Genomic DNA, 20046 nt, shown 5'->3' with positions numbered 1-20046 from the left:
ACAAAACATCTCGAGCAGTTTGTGTTTTGAAATAAAAACAAAATTATATGCATTTTATATCACGTAAATTCAAACTTTTCCGGGGAGCATGCCCCCGGACCGACGAGGATAGATAGCTTATGTCTCCCGTAAATTTGGGGTCCCAAAGCTTAAGTCGCGCCATACCTCGCTTCGGGGCCCACAAACCAAAAGCCACCACTGTCCATGAGTAACATCGGACTCCAATGTTTCATTATAGCGAAGATGCATCGAGGGCTGGAAGTTGGCAGCAAAGTCAAATTAAATATATACATTTAAAAACATCCAAGAATCACTATAAGCAAATCATGACAGCTTCATTCAATCATTGTCAAGGTGATACGAAGTTAATGGTCGAATCACGCTTTCGCATTTCGTTTAATGGCTGTCCCTCATGCACGCATTGATTAACACTTAAATGCACACAAAGACGAATAAGGAAACAGGTTTGCTTTACTCCAAGTTATTACTCCAATTGCCCCTCGCTCTTTTTGTGCAGCGTTGGAATTCACATTCGTGTGACGTCATAATTTGTCAAGGAATTGTGGTGTTTTTAAAATGGCCTGATTCCAACATCAACCGCCACACCTATGATAGAAAAATCTTTTCGAACATAAAAACAAAAAGGTTAATTACCTAAAATAGGTCAAATTAAAATAATTTTTTTCATGGCAATGGTGTAGTCTCTTTAGCTCTAGTGTAAATACAATGGAAATCTTACGTACAGTGTAACTACAATAACTCAAAAATAAAACAAATCTTATTTTGATAATGTTTAGAGCAACCACTTATATTTTGAAAACAGAATATGATTGCTATACGAGTGAATTTTTGCAGCTCTGCTAGTTTTGCTTCTTTTGAAAGCTAAATTGGCTCACAGATGTTTAGTTGAAAAGTGGTAGGCTAAGGTGTGGTATTGTAGGCTTATGCTTCTAAGTTGTTGAAAGTAAATCGAATACGGTGGGATTGTACCTTGTTATCATATTAAAATATGGAAATTTGCTGCAAAACGGGCATACTGGCCTAGTTTGGTATTCTGCGGGTTTGTGTTTGTCGTACTGCTGCGTCCTAGCTTATGGCATTTGAAATCTACCGCTAGTTTGAATCTGGTGGAATAAATCTTGAATGACCTTACCAATCATTTTACTGCTGCAAGATATGGTGTAATCACGAATTTTAAAGGCCAATCTTTGCTGAAGGAAGCAGAATTACTGCATACCATTACTTAATAGAAACAAAATGGATTCTTCTAATGAAACTCGCTTTTCTGGTACTTTTATATCCTCAATTACAAAGGTAAAATGCTATATTTTGGTGATTGGGTAAGTGGTTATTTTGTGTTAACCATTTTTCTTTCCGATGAACTTAAAATGTCTTGTGTATGTTTTAAAGGTATCGCTAGTTTGTGGGCTTGTATGCATGTAGATTATCACATCATGTAGTAGCCTACATTTTGACAATATTTCACAGTCTTGTATTACACAGTAGCCGATTCAACAAGAATTGCTATGTATGGACATTTTCAGACTAACTTCGTCTATCAGAGTCGTAATGACTTGAGTCACTTTTTTCAAAGATTCCACTTGACTTGAGTCCCTTTCTAAGAAAGTACAAAAATGGCTTGACTTGGCTCAAGTCATTGTTTGAAATTACTCAACTTGGCTCAACTCGGGTCTTTTTGATTACGTTTCAGCATTACAGTAAAACGAAACTCTATTTTTTGGTCAGAATACATTAAAGTGTAACTTAAAATGGTTTTATTTTTCTACGAATGCGTATGTTGCAGCCAAATGAAGCAAATTTTATAATAATGCTAAACATTTGTGGTTGATGGAAAGGGTGTTTTTGCTTTCTGTTTGGCTTGGTTTCGAATATTAATCGATTTGACTTCAGTTGACTCGATTCGTATTTACCAAAAGACTCAACTTGACTTGCGTCGCGAGTTTGATGACTTGGTTACGGCTCTGTCGTCTATAATAACTGTTGCTTATAGTGTCACGTTTTTAGAGTTCCGTTCAGGTGTCATTGCAGGCTACTTGTATGGTAGTCATTTGAATTATGGAAACATTATTGTTGAATGCAAGACCTTAAAAATGTGTTGTTTTCAGATTCAACAAGCTCGCCATGGTTCTTTGTCCTTGTCACAGGAAGCTGTGCAATATTTAGATCATCTTCTTATTAGATTACTCGTATCTCTATTGCAACCCTTTCCAAAAAATCTTCAGGTAAAAACACAGGCTATTGGGAATTGCTATGATCTTTAATAGGCCAATGCTAATTTAAAGTGCTTACCAGTTAAGGTTGTCTGCACCCCAGGAGAGTGGCAGAAGTATTTATGGGGGTTGTGAGACACAAATGGAATAAAGAATAGGTCGTTTATTCAAAACAAAGAGTGCAAGATTGGTTTTTATACTCCCAGGGGGTACAGGGTGAAAAGTGAATAGGGAAATGCTGAGTTAGAGATAGTAAATTGTGTTTGTATGATTATTCTTGAATTTATGAAATATATGTAGCCTATTAGTTTGTTGTAGTTTTCAAGCATAGCGGGCAATTACTTCATTAATATATTTTTGTTTATTCCAGGAAGCACAAGAGCAGCTATCCCGAAAATTTCCTGAGCCTCTTTCATCTGGAGCTATAGAGGATGCAAAACTGAAAATGCGTGATAAAAGCAGGAAAAAGGTTCATATTTCTGTGGACAAAGTTCATCATATATTAAAGGTGAGGCCCTACATTTAGTTAATGAAAAATATATATTAGTTAACGAGTAATATATATTTTTATTTAACTTATTTAATTTGGTGCAACTTTATCGGAAAGATTTTGCATGGCTTGAAAAATAGTACTTGGAGTAAGGTTATGTTTCTCAAAACCTTTTAGGATTTAGCCCAAAGCAGTGCCGATAAACAAGTATCCTTGTTCTTTGCTGCTCTACTTGAGTATATGCTGTTTGACATTCTGAAGCTAACGGCAAACTATGTTGAAAATATCTCAATGACAAGGAAGGAAATTAGTGAACAAGATGTAAAAATTGCTATGTATGCCGATAAGGTGAATAAATCCTTGGATTGATTTTGAAATGCTTGTATTTATTTGTGTAAAAATGCTTAGTGTATGTTCTGTGCTCTTACCTGTGTTGAAAGGATTTTTAGATATTCATAATGTTTTTTAAAATTTTTGTAAGCCTGGAAATTAATATTTTGATATATGTATCTCATTGAAAGATGCTATTAAAGGAGCATAATCACTACTGTTTTAAACAATGAAGAAACGCTATATTTGTTACAATACTAGGTATTGGTGAATATCTTTCAAGGTGATGAAAATGAGGAAGATATCCCATTAATACCTGTTGCCACATTTGATGAGAAAGGTTATTTGTTTTGTTTTAGAGTATTTGATGCTAGCATTTGTAATTTTTATATACCCACACCGAATATTTTATGATAATTTGTTTATTGCAAATAGTTAATTGTTACCATAAACTTTTCAAGTCTTGCTTTTATGTGGCATAATCTTTAAAGCAAAACGTTTGCTAAGGTATTTTTATTGAAAACGTAATAGAATTTGGTTTTGCTTGAACACTGTTTCCTTTTTAATTGTCCAAAAACAATGTTTTTACAGTCAAAATTCTCAACAATTTGAAATTTGTGTTAATTTTGCGAAATTGATGGCTGACGTTGTTTTTTCAATGAGAATGTGTCTCAGGAGAAACATCTTATGCAACTCTTGTGCGAGCCCTGTTGGCAGAAGAGCAGCGATACTTGAGAGATCTTCACCTTATCATAAAGATTTTCAAGAAAGCTTTCACTGACAATCCAAACTTGTTCACAGAAGCAGTATGTGAAGGAGAATTTTGGTTATATAAATATATGATTTTTGTTTTTTTTGATATATGAAGCCTCATGTTAGAAAATTTACCATTGGCTTTCTAACTGTGAACATCAGACATGGCTTCAATGTATGTTGCTGCAGTCATATCACTCTTAAAGATAAAGGATATACATAAAGAGACTTCTCAATTTCTGCAGGACATTGATATCATTTTTGGTAACATTGAAGATATTGCTGAAATGTCCACAAAGTTGATTGTGATGCTCGAAGAAGCGGCTGAGATGACAGATGAATCCAACCCTGTACCACTGATCGGTAATTGCTTCGAGGAACTAGCAGAGGTTAGCTATATTTAGCCAAAGTAAACATTTCAATGAATTTTTCAAGAAGGCAATTTCAATGTACGCTGATGTGGAATAGTTTCAATTTGGAGATGCATTGTTACTTAAACGAAAACTTTTATGACAGGAATGCAGCTTCGAGCTTTACTCCGATTATGCTCAGAATATTACAAAAGAAACATGGGACAGTCAATTTCGAGCTATTCTTAGACAAACCGCTGTTAATTCTGTCTTAAAAGTAAGTTTAGTCTTTGAAAATTATTCACAGCAGCAATGGCATTAAACCTGACGAAAAGTGTTACAAAATCTCTAAGTTGTTTTTTTACTGGTCTTAAAAGTCTAAGGATGATCGTTATAGAATAACAAGTCCAGAATTTTAAATTTGATTTTAGAAAAACTTTTAAGCCTAATATTTTATGATTTTTGAATTAAAGGGTTAATTTTGTCGTGAAGGTGCTTCGCATTCACGTGTACCACTAAATTTACAATGACTGATGTATAATAGCCAGGAATCTGGTGAGACAACATTTATTCTACTTCATATCAACACAAATATCAAGCATTCTGACACAAACAAATCTCAAATCTACCATATTCGTTTCAGTAGTCTGGGTGTGGTTTTCTTCGTGTCCAAGTACAAATGTTACAAATTTGTTATGTATGCTGTATAATATAGGCTGAGAAAGCTGAAGGTTTTCGTGACATGGTCACTTATGTCTTGCCTCATCTACTTGTTGCACCCATATACCATGGATTAAATTATTTTGATCAAATACAGGTACTAACTATGTTGTATAATTAATGTTTTAATTTTTTTGGGAAATTTTTCAAAGACAGTTATCCCTGTTACCAAAATATGTCACTCTATTGATTGTATTTGTCCAAACTTATATAACATCATTTTAAGTAGTAATCTTTATCAAGTTTATTGGTGCATATGTATGGTTCAGTACTAATGTCTCATGATAGGTTTTACAAAGAACAACATCAGATGAAGAAGACAAAGATTGCTTTTGTCAGACTGTCAGTGCAATTTCTCCAATTAAATTAGTGATAGAAGGAAGAGCCGCTTCTCTACCTAAGAATAGACCAAGGTGCACGAATACTATTAACAACCTTTTTTGTATTAATAGTACTCAGTAGTAGTAATAGTGCTAAATTTAATATCTAATATCTAGCGAAGCAAGTCTTCGTATTTCTTGGAAAGGAGGTGTTCAAGCTGAAAAAATGAAACGCATTGAGAATAGTATCGAAGGCTGGGTAGGAAAAACAATCACGCAAATGTGTAACGAATTCATTTATGAGGTATATAATTTGCTAAGGCTCGATTTTGTTTTTGAATGCTTAATAGATAGTTTAGCAGTAAGTTAATGATGTATGTGCTCACCGATATCTCATTAATTGAAAAGTTTCAAGGAATAACGTGTGTTATTTTGCTGCTTTGTATGACTTTAGACATAAAAAATGATAGGATCATTTACGAACATTTTCTTCTAGATAAATATATGCTGTATTTAAAAATTGATACAGGGTGATTTGGTAAGGATCAGTGGAAAAAGATCTTCAGAAAGACGAGTTTTCCTCTTTGACTCTCTCATGGTTTGTTGTAAGTCAAACCAAGGAAGAAGGCCAATGCCTTCAGTGACTATGACACATGAGTTCCGTTTGAAAGAAAAAATTCTTCTTCGTAGAGTAAGTGCAATTCATTTACACACACAATAGCATGCAATTTATCATAACAATGCAAGTTCTAACATTTGCTGCATCAAAGTAAAAAAAATTTTACAAATCTTCTGTGAAATGTCACGTTGCAAATGTGAAGTAGTGTCCATGCATACCATGACCTTTGCTGTAGAGTTTATATGCTCGTAGATATAGAATTCCACAGACACATACTTATTTAACAAGTATGTTTTGTAGACGTCCATACAAGATGATGAACAAAGTGGTCAACAGTTCATTGTTTGTGAAGGAGAAACACGACATTTATTTGTTGCCCACTCTGAAGATGAGAAGCGGACTTGGATGTCGCATCTTGTACGCTTGCAATACCGATCTGTGTATGATCACAGGCTTGATCAGCTGATAAGGAAAGAAGCACAAAGTCAACCACTACGTCTTCCATCTGAAGACAAGTAAATTTTAATTTGCTTGATAAACAATGTTCTGCAAGTTTAGCTGGAAGTATATGACTAATTTTCTCCCTTAAAATGTTGGTGCTTTATTGATGTAAAATGTAAGCAGTAACATGGGGGTTTGGAAATCGTCATTGTAATATAAATGCATGTGGATGTGGTTTTAGGTATCGTTTTGCAGTGCCAGATACCACAGAAAATATAATCATCGATGATGAAAAGTCAATACCTTCTATTAAAGGGGGCACTGTGCTGAAGCTGGTTGAACGCTTAACTTACCATGAGTATTATGGTTAGACTTACTATATGTCTGAAAGTTTTTTGTTAAAATTTTTGAAGTAGATTTAATTAGCTACAGTAAAAAGGAAATTTAAATTTTGATCTTTATTACTTTATTAATATAACTAACCCATGTTATTTTGATACATATCTGTAGATTCAAGCTTCACAAAAACATTTCTCACAACCTTTCGTTCATTTTGTAAGCCGCAGCTTTTGCTGGATTTCCTAATAGAGAGGTGAGTAGTGAAGGATTTATGAAATTTTATGGTATGCCCTACATGCTAATTTTGATGTTAATGTCAGCCTTCAGCAGTGCCAATAATTATACGGTAGACAACATTCATATTATACCCTGCCAAGTATTTTACTAAATACAACTCATTAGTATGTTTCTTTGAAATGGAGATAATATATAATTCATATGTAATGGGATGTATAAGATTAGTGATTTTTATTTGCAAATATAAACAACATGTGTCCTGTAACCTTAAGCATAATACAGTTTTATCATGTGACATTTGTTAAATAAATTTGAAAGGTTTTGCTTTAAATGATGCATTTCTTAGTTTTCTGCTTAATGTGGTTTCTTATTCGAAAGTTTTCTTTGAACCTTAACCAAAACTGCTGTTGTTAAAAAAAAACATGTGAAACAGGTTCAACATCCCGGAGCCACCACCTAGTGAGGAGCAACAAGCTGCCATCGATCGAGGTGAAATCATCACCAGAGATGACTTGAAAAGATTCCGCAATGAATTTGCTCAACCGATTCAGCTGAGGTATGCAAGTCTATTTAATAATTATGTCAGAATATCAGATGTTTTTGAGAACAGGTCCTGAAATGATAATGTTAACAGCAGAAATCTATTGTATACAACAGTTAAATGTTAGATTTGTTGTTTCAAGGAATACTAATTTTGTTTGAGATTATTTGGTTAAATACAAAAATACTGCTTTATCATAGATCAATGGCTATTGTGGTGTATATCAAAATTTTCAAATATATATGAGAAATTTGACTGGGCTTACATATTTCATTCTTAAAAAGAGATTTTAAAATTTTTATTAATCAGCTTTTTGGGCTAATGTTTGGCAGAGGCCTTGGTCTTATATTACAGCCACATAAATTTAGTCTCATGCAATAATATCTTTATTATGGTAACAAGTGACACTCAATAAAACTGTGGAAACATTGATTGAATGGCTGTGACTATTTATGACATTGACTATTACAACTTGCTTTAAGAATCTTGTGATGGTGGGCTCTCTGTATGGTTTTGTAGGGGTGTTGCTTTAATTTTGGGATAGGACTTATATTACTGCAGAAGCGTGCTAATCTTACTGCACTGGGAATTACTTTCGGATTAGGATTTATTTTATGGCAATTACATTTAATTATATCTAAAGAAAACATGGTTGATTAATAAGATTGTGATATCAACATATAGCTATTGATCTGATTAATTATCCTGATGTCTCCCAGTTGTCAATTTTTGTGAAAAGTAAAAAGAACAATGTGATATTTGTAGAATGTTGTCATCTACAGGGTGATGAATGTTCTTCGACAATGGCTTGAATACCACTGGTACGACTTTGAAGCAGACCAAACACTTTTAAAACGAGTTGAGAAATTTGTGTCATCTGTTCATGGCAAGAACATGCAAAAATGGGCCAGAACGATGCAGAAGATCATCATGAAGAAGAATGATAGTGAAGATGAAATGCCAACCTTCTCGTTTGCTCAAGATCCTCCTCCAGTGGAGTGGCACTTGACTCACGATAAAGAGAAGTACACAATCATGACACTTCATCCTATTGAGATAGCTCGTCAATTGACATTGCTTGAGTTTGCAATGTATCGGTGAGTGTTCTGCCTATATATAACTCACAGTGCTCTTCAATCACTCCTGTTTTTTAATCTTTGTCTACTGACTATGGTGCGAAATATATCACAGTAAGGTTCAACCGTCTGAGCTTGTTGGTACTGTCTGGACGAAAGCGGGTAAGGAGGCAAATTCTCCCAACTTGCTTAAAATGATTCACAGTTCCACAACTGTGTCCAGATGGCTATCAAAGTCAATAGTTGAGGTATGAGAACAATATGGGGATGTGTTGTTAAACCAGACCTGCACTACTCAAAATGGTACCAGGGCCGCAACAAGAAAAACTATTTTTCGCAGGCCGCATACTGACGTAGATGTAACCATTGTAACGTGTATACAATGTGATATAGTCGAATAAGAGATATCGCCGAGTTAGAAAAAAATGAAGTATTATTGCATCGTGGGCTGCATTAAAACGTTGCGCAGGCCGGGTGTTGTGCAGGCCTGAATTAACCAATGCACAATTTGGGTAGATTGTGCGGTTGTGTATAAATACATAAATAAGGAAGTAGCCATAGGAATAAACTGTTTGGTGATTTTGAATACCTTTATAAGGCGAAGAACTTTGAGGAACGCACCTCAGTAATGAGTCGAGCAGTGGAAATTATGCAGGTTTTAAAACAACTCAATAATTTTAATGGGTTGCTTGAATTTGTTGCTGCTTTCAACTCATCTGCCATTCACCGCCTACATCACACAAAACAGGTAAAAACTTTAACAGAAATTATTATCAGATCTTGAAGTAAAATATGTTATCAGTTTGGTTTGTTACCAATTTTCACTGCATTTTAGAGGTTTTATTTTTCATTTTATCATTCATTTGCAGCACTTGCCAGAACGTTTGCTTAAAGCATTAAGAGAATGCATGGACCTGTGTGATCCCAGGCTGACAAGAACTTTAGAAAAGTTAAGGTCGTGTGATCCACCTTGTGTCCCATTTGTGGGTATGTTGAACTTAATGCTAACGTGTGATAACTTTGATGCTCTGTGATAAACTTAGAATTTAGCAAATGACGTATGTTCCAATACCTGTTTTAGGTACATTTTTAACCAACATTTTAAAAACTGAGGAAGGCAACCCACATTTGCTTCCTAATTATCCTGAGAAATTGGAATTAATCAACTTTGCAAAGAGGTATAATTGTTACTATTATTTTTGAAGAAGAAGAAGAATAAAAAAACGAATAAAATTTCTATTTAAAATTTCAATTTCTACTGGCCGACAGAGTGGGTGACCATAAACATTGTACAAAATTTTTATTAATCCACACCTACTGTTTAGGCGCATGGTTGCATCAATCTTATTTGACATTCAGCAATATCAGAACCAACCGTACAACCTAATTCCTGTTCCAGAAATTCAAGAATTTTTAACTGGTTTAAGCCCGTTAAAAGGTTTCACTGAGAAACAGTTCAATGACTACTTGTTTGCTTGTTCACAAGACATCGAACCTAGGCATGCTGAGAGAGCAGCGAGATTTGTGAGTTATCATGTAAACTGTAAAAAGTACATAAGGTTAAACGTTATAGTAACAATTTCTGTTGATTTTATTTATCAATTCGCTAGTTATTGCATCTTGCAGGATCTTTTTCTATACACAATTCAAAACCAATTGTTGTTACTATAATAAAGCTGTTTTGGAAACAAGTACACCAAATATAACCTTCTTTTAAAATACTGCTTTAGCCCCGAACTCTCAACGATAAGGAAATGAAGTCTCCTGGAACTGTGCCAAGCAAGCGATCTACCAAGACAAGCTTATACCGTGATGAGTCAAAAATTTCGTTGCTGGATCGTAGAAATTCTGTTCCTGATGAGGAGCCTGTTCCTGCTCCTGCAGTCACACCAGAGGCGCCAGTAACTCCAGTTAAAAAGGAGCCGCCTCCTCCTCCACGTCCTCCGAGACAACCAATGGCTCATGACTTGGTATCGGCGCCCCCAGTCATGGGTCAAAATGTATTTTCATTTGATCATGTACCCCGTTTGCATCCTCCTGAAACTCCGGCAATTTTCGGAAGAGCTACTTCCATTGAGGAAGATGACAATGGTCCACCTCCTTTACCACCACGTGATGATTATTGGAATCAACCGCAGCCCTCCTTTCCACCTGCGGAACTAGAGTTCTTTCATAACCAAGCAGATCTTTTTATGCATCATCCAATGCATCCATATAGCCAAGGGGGAATGTATGGATACAATTTCCCCGAACCTGATCCATCTTCGGAAATAGAGTCTGGTTTCAATTCTCAAGAATTTACGTTCCCGACCTCAGGGCAGCAGCACATTGGCTATCCTTCACCCTTTAACTCCACTCCCCCTCCACCTGCCATTGTGGAACGTGCGCCACCTGTTCCACCGAGGGACCCTCCTGTTGTACCACCACGTGACGATACTTATTCAAGCACTAGGTATGTACCGGACCCTATGAGGTTTGCCTCTTCCTCGAATAGGGTCACATCTAACTCCCATTCCGGTGGCCCTCCCCCCATACCCCGGCGGCAGCCTAGTGCCCCCTCTGTATGAAATTACAGTTGGTACGATTTTATCTTTATTTTACTATAATCATGAAATTTTTTGTTCCAGCAGTTCTTGTTAATTTTCCGATCAAGTGCTATGTTATGCATATTTAACAAATGTATCGATGGTGCGTAACGGAGGCCTTTGTGTCAAATTATTAATTTATAAGAAACCCGTGCATAAGGATAAGGATAAAAGAATAGACAAAGTTAACAGCACAGGTTAATTCTAACAACCAAAACGTTATATTACCTCGGATTGGTTGGCTTGGCATGATGCTGGAATTTTTGTTCTAAGAGGAAGGACATGGACCCTCTATGCGGCGTACTGTGAAAGTCAGTCAATTCGACTTAGTCTTAGGTTAATTCGACTGTTCAGATAACTTGAAGCAGTTTGACCGGCCGCGGTGAATCGTCTAACAAAATGCATTTGCTTTAATCAACCATCTGCATGCTAAAATATTCGAAAAAAGACTTTTGAGGCATAAACACCATGACAATTCGAGAGGAAGTATCAAGCTGCGGACTTCGAACGTTAAGTTTGCGTGTCATGTTTTACATCCTTTTCTGCTTAAAACTCGCATGTAGACCCTACTGTAGGTATACCACATTTTTGTGATAGAAGACCGAGACGATTCAGAACAACGAGCCTTATCAGGTAAATGTGGTTCATATTTTACTAGTGGTATGAAAGTATTTTGGATTTCTATCGTCAGGGACAACTAAAGTAGTAAGACACCAAGCACGACTAAAATAATGCATTTTACTGGGAAACTAAACAATGTTCAATCATTTGTAAATTTACATAATCGTCCAATCGATCATACTTTTATATAGACAATACTTTCTTCAAGAAGTCTATATACGGCTAAGCTAGCAGATGGCCTGTTAAAACTTTCCAGTTTAGGTTTAAAATGTGTTTTAAAACCGAAGACTTATGTAATGTTTTTTTCCAGAACTGTTAGTACTGTACTGAATTTAGGAAGCCAGAGTTAGAGATATGTGGTTTAGTCAGCATTTCATGATGTAACAGACCAAGACATGCTAAATCTATTAAATTATCAGGGCTCCTTATGAGGAATTTTTAGAGTAATTTCGTTACATTGAAGAAACAAGATAAATGACGTGTTTTCAAGATTTGCAGGATTCTGGGAGTAACACGTAATAGTAAAAAAAAGATCTACTGTATGTGCAAAATTTAAATCACTTGAACTATAAGTGAGAAAGCATGATTATAACAGTAAGGTGATGTTAAATAAAGCTACGCTCTTCCTAATAACCTATTGCGCGGATTTAGAACTGTTTATTCGAACCACTGAACAGAAGCAAATGTGGTTAGTGCATTGCCTAAGAAAATTTAATATTCCAACCCTAAAGCCTTTGGTTATTGAACACAGGTCGAACTATGCCAGCACAGCCCGCTTTTGATATACATGCTATACATGATAAACGTAAAACGGCTCACTTCCACATCTAGACATGGCTTTATCGTATGGGCCAGATATATTAGGTTATTCTTTCACCTAGACAAGATGTCGGGACACGAGTCGAGTAGTCACTGTTTTTTCCTGTCGTCCGAAACTAGCAGTCCATGTATTCTGTGGGGAACATAGTAGACAAAACATTCCGATTTAAGATGGTCTGCAGTTTGTTTTCCGCGTCACAGAATTTTCCATTTGACCATCAGTGTAGAATGGAACGAAAACGCCCGGTGCCGCTTCGCAGACGATTAAACTGTACCCAGACCATCCCGGCAACGAAAGTCCGGTGGGGTGGAAGCTGGTGTCAGTGATGAAATTGCGAAGTCTAAAGGTACTTTCTTCAGTTTCCTGTCACTCCACATTCCATTTATCGTCCACCCAATGAGGCTCGCTGATGGCGGAGTTTTCAACTTATTCTAACTCAGTGATTCTTAACTGGGGCCACTTAGTTCACCAAAAGAGGAAATGAGGAAGAATTAAGAAAGCTAGGGAGTATTTCGAGTTAATAGCTTCTGACCCATATCCATATTTGCCTACTACTAAATATTAGCCTATAGTTAGAGCAATGAATCAAGCTGTGATTAAGCCTACATTGTTAATAGGTTATTTGCAGCGTTGTACTGACTCGAATTTACCCGATTCAATTTTTTTTATGACTTAACTTGACTCCAGTTAAAAGTCTTAAATGACTTGGCCTGAGTCAGACTCCAAAATTCACATATTTTTGCACCAGCATAAAAGACTCGCGCTGCATCAGTTAGGTCGTAAACTATTTGGCTTTAGCTTCTTAATAACTCGAGCCCCGCCATGGCAGTCGTGACGGCAAGAAAATGTAGTGAAGTGAATGACCAAAGTAGTCCGAGATCTAAGCTTCTTGACACTTAAGGTTCTGGCGCAACGTGAGTGATTTGCCTTACAAAGGAAACGTAAGACAGTACAACGATGCACATATGTGTGTGACATAATAAATACGGAATCGCTTTACAATGCTGATGTAGGCCAAATGGTTGAACTGTAAGCGCGGTGAGTTATACACGTGAGATTTCTTGCCTTGCTCTGCAATGGTGGCTTGGTTGGGTAACGAACCTGGCCGTCGCGTTCTTACGAGTTCTATGCTCTTACCGCTTTTCGCCACCAAGCCGACCGATTTTAGTGAAATGTGAAATAAAACTGGTTGAGATTTCACTATGTCGCTGAAAAGACGAAGTTTCGAACTCCCCTGGTTGCGGGCCTGGCTCTTGCATAACAGCTATAAGCAGGATTAAGATTTGCAGCAGCCTAATCCTTTATGTCTAATTGTAGTATCCATTTAGAAGTAGGCCTATACCTATGTCCATTCGGTGGTCGAATTGTAAGTCATTTCCCGGAAACACGAAAAAAACAAAGCATATAGCGAAGTCAGCCAGTTAAGCATCGTAGCCTACCTTCGGATATTAGGTTTGCGGCGCTTAGAAGGTTATGATTCGAGATAACGAGTAAGAGAAGACAGTTGCCCGATTTTTCCAGTGAGAACTTACACGAGCTGTCCCAAGCGTACTTGTAAACAATTCAGACTGATAAAAAGCAACTTATATTGTGGTGCTGCAATACCAGTACTCGTCTCTCGAAGACAAGAATATACACACATATATACAACATCGAACAAATGCCATGTATTCCACCGTAAAATCAGTGCAAACTAGGGATGTGCCGCGAGGAAGATTATTCGGGTTCGTGCGAACCCGAATATCATAAAGTTCGACACGAACGAATCCCGAATCTATTCGTATAAGAACCAAACAATAAAATTTCCTCCAAAAGTTGTCAAGTCTTGCTTCTAAAATGACGTAATCGATAAACAAATCGCTTTCTTTCGAAAATTAGTTTTTAAAAAACGATTGAAAAAGCAAAATCGTTAGGAAAACTACCTTCATTGTAAATACTGCTGACTCTAGTTTAGCATTGTCGGGAAACTAGATCATCCTTTTTTACGAAAGTCAGTAAATTTATAAGTACAGTAATATTGTATTCGGGTTCGCCATTGTTGGTATTTGTGTTCGCCCGAATCTTCCATAAAGGCGATATTCGGCGAATCTATTCGGGTTTGGGTTCGTATCGGCCCATCCCTAGTGCAAACACAATAACAGTGACATGTCCAGCGGTGAAAACAAGGTGATCGTTGGTGGCACTGTGGCCGCAACAGTCTTATATTCACATTCATTCTTCATATTCCTTTTGCTCAGTCTGAGAAGTAAGATTACGAATTGCGATACAATTGTTTATGGTTAGCCATATGTGTCAGAATTCATTGCTTTCAACGCGTTCAAAATAATGAGCACGTAAGTAAGATATTTTGCCTGGCCGAAAGGTTCATAATCGCAATTTACAAACGCATAGGTTTTATTTTTTTCCTGGCCGAAATTATGTTTATATATTTTTTGCCTACGCTGAAATTTCACAAATTGCATGCATGATGAATTATCGCGCAGAAAAATTAGCTCTGTTGGCCAAACAGGTCACTATTGGCTCACTTATACACGCTTGTAAATTGCAATTGTGTTGACAATTTGGGAACGCGCGTTTTTGTCACAAACACGTATACTAATTAGTAATTACGAACGCGTTCACAGTTTTCATAAACGCTGAAAAAAACGAATTCTGACACATATGGCTAACCATAATCGTTTTGCTGTAACAAAGTTAGGACTATGTTTTAGCCCCTGCGGTTGGCAGTAAAAATTAACCATACGCTACCATAACGTGGCTAAATGTATCTTTGCGAAGCGAATGATTTTATGCGCCTTACGTGCCAATGTAATATGACGTCAAGCTCCATCGCCAGTGGCGGGTAATTGCTGTTGCCAATTTAGCATTTGTTTACTTGGTTGTGGGGTTGTGATCAGTTTGCTCCAGGAACGCTTTGTAGGCAATGAACTCGGTCTGGCTACGTGTTGGTATTTTTGAGACGGCAAATGTCAAGGTATATTTTGTTACATGAGTAGTTTCTATCAACATACTCTTAATTATATGTTTGCCGAATGGCTATCTGGGCAGTTGAGAGTTTAGCGGTGGGCCTAAGGCTTTGACCTCTAACTGGAAGGCACCCCCAGTTTACAACGAGAAATTGTGCGTGCAAAGACGCAAATTTTGTTTTGATAATGGCGTGCTGTGTCATCTTTAGGCTCATATCTTTGTTCATTTGTTGTAACATGGCATTTAAACCACGAGATTTTCTTTATATATTATACTGGTGCAGAATATAGCCTAAATCAGCATGAAGGTAAAAACGTTTGGCGTACGCATTGAAAAACTTCATGTGTGCAGGTTCCACTCTTTTCTTACAGGGCCTGACACCCTCATGTAATTTTGAATAGTTGGGTTTAGTGCAGAAGTGCACAACCAAATGACTTCACAATTTGAGTAGCTGGGGTCTAGTATAGGCCTACTATGTGTCCTGTGGTTGTGAACTTCTGCACTAGACCCGGAAAGTTTGCTACGTAATATGACATTCCAGTACAGAAGTATCGAAACTGGAAAATTACAAGTCTCAAGAAAAAATTGGAAAAACATCGTAATGTGAAGTTTTTCAAAAAAGAGAAGAACGAACTAGCCTACTATTTCTGAGATCATAAACTGATGAGAACTTAAGGAACAAATAATTTTGGATTATTCCCAGTAGGAAAATATTGGGCTCTTTATAATTTCCTACGAAATCAACCAAACTGGAAAAAAATAAAATTAAATTAACCCTGGAAAGTGGAAAGTTTGACAGTTTTATTTCAATTAGCAGAATATCCTGCATGATTGTCATTTAGATTACTAAGATTAGTAGCCTGCAGTATTTTAACTTCCACACTTCTGACATGGTGAAGAGTGAAACATAGAAACGTTCAAGAAAATAAATATGCTTGCAGCCTTTTTTGTTTACAAGCATACTATTAACGAAGTGATTATTTCAACGGCATCCATTTAGTGAAGTTGCTGAATCACGATACGGCAATCGGTAGATTTTTGCTGATGGTTTTGTCACTCTCGTTTTGGACGAAGGGAAGAAAGCAATGCAGTAGCTTAGTGGTTAACAAAGGGGCTAATACGCTGGAGGGTTCAGGTTTGAATCTTGCTATTGTTTGCCTTTTTTTTGTTCAAATTTAGTTTTGATGTAGGCCTAAATTAGTACCGTGAGAGTTTGGGTAGGTGAGAATTAGTTTTCATTTAAATTAGAGTTTGGAAAAAAATTGTCATTTTCCGTTGAAAAATAGCGTTGAATTTTTTTTCAATTCACAGTCTAGCTAAGTGCAGTAATTTAATCAGGAGAAGTAAGAGTTTGGGTCAGAGGGGATTAGTTTTAGGTTACTTTGCACTTTGGAAAAATTTTAAGTGGATAATTAACATAGCCTACATTTTAATTCACAGGCTAGTCTTTTTGCCGTTGGTCGTATTTGTATTTTCCTATTTTGGTAACCGCGGCCGGTAAACTAAATGTCTATTTCATCGGCTGCTGTTTACCGAAATAAGAAAATACCAGTTGCGTAACCGGCTAGCCGTTTACTGAAGTAGCTTTTTCCAAGTTCAGTAACCGGTAGCCGTTGAAATAGACACTGCTTATTATTAATGAATAAGTAAGTTATAGTATATATGCAGCTTATATGCAGTCTGCTGATAAATCAAGAAGATGAAGTTAAGCTAGATATGTTTGATCAATGAGCTATCCGTAGGATTGTACAATACAAAGTAGGCTACTTGACTAAGTACTAAGACAAGATCTCTAGAGTAGTTTTTTTTAATCCTGATTTTGAAATAGTTTCAAAGTTGAAATTCAGCGTAGCTGTCTGAGCTGGACAATCGCTCTTTCAAAAGGAGCATCACTCAGGCTGTCGCTATGTATATATAAAAAGAGCGCACTCATTGTGCAACTCACACTCCCGCTCTTTTTAGCAGTTAAAAATATTTTCATCATGCAACGTTTTTAAAAACCAATCGTATACTGTGTGTTGCAAGTTTGCAATTGTAAAATGTGTGTTTAACTGTAACCTAATAATTGGTTATCATTATTTGTTGTATGTGTTAGAAAATTTCATAGAATCCGATTTTGAAGAGATTTGTTTTGGTCACACTCGTCACAAATGATTAGTAGATGAGTAGATTAGTAAGAGATTGCTAAAATTGTAGATGCAGTTGTTCAATGATTTGATATTCTTCACTTTCAAAGCACATATCTGCTAACTTATAAAAATCATGGCAGCATGAAGCACATTACGACACTACGATGACAACTCGACTTGTTTAGTGAGTCTCTCCATCATGTCATCAGTCTCGTTTTAGTTATTGACCATTGTCATCAGCCTAAAAAACAAAACGTCAAACTCTTATCATGTGGTCCTGATGTGTTTAATGTTGCGCATTTTATTGTTTTTTTTTTTAACATTAACTTTGTGGAGTAAAAATTGTGTGTTAAGTTAGTCTCAAAGCAGTCAAAATTTATTCACTACATAAAACTATAGTTACTTTTTTAATCTAACCACTTGTATTGATTTTGTGCGTTTGTAGCATTGTTTGTGCAAGAAAAAAAGCAATGGGTGGATAACTTTCAAAACAGACCGCGATTTTGGTTCCGTTCCTAATTTGAAAATAGAGCCTTGCTCTTTAGATCGATTTTATAAGAAGGTGTTTGGGTGTGCGCTATGGTAGTTGCGCATAGGTTTTGTAACAGTCCTTCACCTTTACAATAGGTCTGGATTCAGGGATATTATATTGTTTCAAGTAAGATGATAATTTTATTAAACTGGCGTGATGTATATAGTTAAATATATGATGACAAATGCATGCAGCACTTGGTCTTGTGTCGTAAAATTCAATACGACAACAAACTCAACTAAGTTTGCAAATGAAGCTATTTAATTATGAAACGAAATTGGTTTCTCGGATTCAGAAAATATACGATTATTGAATTCAAATCTTTTAGATTCGTTAATTTAGAACTGTGGTCTGCAAACTTATTATGACAGCCCAAGTTTTCAATTCAGTAGTAATTCAACGCCCAGCATTACATGGGAAATGTACATATTGCTATAAATATTAGTAGATAAATGGTAATTTTTATGTATTTCTGTAATTTCCCTTTTTCGCAACAAATAGCAGTTGTTTAAAACTATTAGGATTTTACCCCGATCAACTTCCTACTTATCTAAAATGTACTTTTTACTAGTTCACTTGAGTAAGATAGTCTGCAATTTACAAACAATTATTACTTAAAAATACCCTTGCATTACCAATGTACTGCTTTGCTATTGTGGTCTGACTACGGTTAAGTTGTCTCAGGGTCTTGAAGCCAAAACCTGCATTGGTTAGTGCAAACATAGGTTTTTGAATCTCATTTGCAGTTGTTTTTTTAACTCTAATAATTCTTAAAAACTTAGTGATGAGTTTTAGAACTTGGATTCAGTTTCTAAAGTTTATTGGAAATCATTGTCTTTTCAATGCTGACAAAATAAACCCTGAATCCCTTTATATTTGTTTGCTGACCAAAGCTTTAAAACTTAGATGTGTGATTCTGGCTATTCCCCGTACACTTGCTGTAATTGATTGAACTATTTTTCCAATCACAATTAGGAAAGATTAGGTAAGAAACTTAACTAACATTATAAATAAAAATATTCTTTTTCTCGATGACGTAAGAATTTATGTTATCCACGTGGAAGGTTATTGCAGGGTAATTTGTATGTTTTTCCAACTGTTTATCGTTATGATTCGTAGATCAATTTTTGCAACCACAGAAATTGGATTGAAAAAATGACCCCATTAGCAATCTAGTTCAACCAGGCTAATATAGTGATCCAAGCCCCATAATTAGCTGGAAATAGAAGCAGCACTCTTTAGTATTATGGAGCCCACAGTCTGCCACCACTATACTAGAATGTCCACCAATAGCCATCACTGATTGATCTTGATTTAGATTGATTTGAGTTTTCATTTAATAAAAAATCTTTATGTGAATGTGTTTTAAATATTTGTCATAAGAGTTCTGTCACTGAATCGCCGCACAGCAGTGGTAATATTTTTAAGAGTTTTCTTGGTAATGCCAATACTGTGAAAAATTCACATCCAATTTTACATCATTGTGTTCTGTTAGTGCTGCATCAAAGCCTTCTGAAATTAAAGTAGCATGACACGGTAAATGTGCACCCTTCATCAGTTTTTGTTGCGATAAAGTCTTGGGATGTGAATCACTAAACAGTGGTGCTGACACTGCACAAAACGTACCTTGATTTTTCACAGTTAATTTGTTGCTGGCCAAGTTTTGTGGCACATATTTGGTTTGTAAACCTGTTAAGTGATAATTGTGACAAACAGCTGTTTGACACGAATGCAGTTGTTTTATTTACTTCAAAGCCAGCATGTTGCAAATGTGACCATGTCAGCTTTAAACTAGTAACTGTAAAGCAAAACTTAGTGTTGTGACTACAAGATTTTTGGCAACGAGGGCTGTTGAAATATTATTAAACATAGTTTGCTTCAGGAACATTTAAAAGAAAAATCCAGGAATATTACTTACAGATTATAAGAAAGAAGGTATAAATAC

At 36.1% G+C, this 20046-nt stretch overlaps 1 protein-coding gene across 1 annotated transcript; it reads left to right on the top strand.

Moving 5' to 3' along the window:
* The first annotated feature begins 777 nt into the window (after positions 1–777).
* On the top strand, positions 778–11148 carry LOC143462553 (son of sevenless homolog 1-like). The gene is made up of 23 exons (XM_076960771.1): positions 778–1314; positions 2127–2243; positions 2602–2739; positions 2899–3069; positions 3313–3391; positions 3727–3857; positions 4050–4193; positions 4321–4431; positions 4870–4971; positions 5163–5287; positions 5372–5498; positions 5724–5885; positions 6114–6328; positions 6496–6620; positions 6765–6846; positions 7264–7386; positions 8154–8468; positions 8563–8695; positions 9046–9195; positions 9317–9434; positions 9529–9625; positions 9773–9971; positions 10178–11148. The coding sequence occupies exons 1-23, from the start codon at positions 1258–1260 to the stop codon at positions 11012–11014; spliced, it is 3858 nt and encodes a 1285-aa protein (XP_076816886.1). The 5' UTR covers positions 778–1257; the 3' UTR covers positions 11015–11148.
* The last annotated feature ends 8898 nt before the right edge of the window (positions 11149–20046 follow it).

This window comes from Clavelina lepadiformis, chromosome 6, assembly GCF_947623445.1.
Source record: "Clavelina lepadiformis chromosome 6, kaClaLepa1.1, whole genome shotgun sequence".
Taxonomy (NCBI): domain Eukaryota; kingdom Metazoa; phylum Chordata; class Ascidiacea; order Aplousobranchia; family Clavelinidae; genus Clavelina; species Clavelina lepadiformis.
The sequence above is the reverse complement of the archived record's forward strand: the minus strand, read 5'-3'. Positions and strand labels throughout refer to the sequence as shown.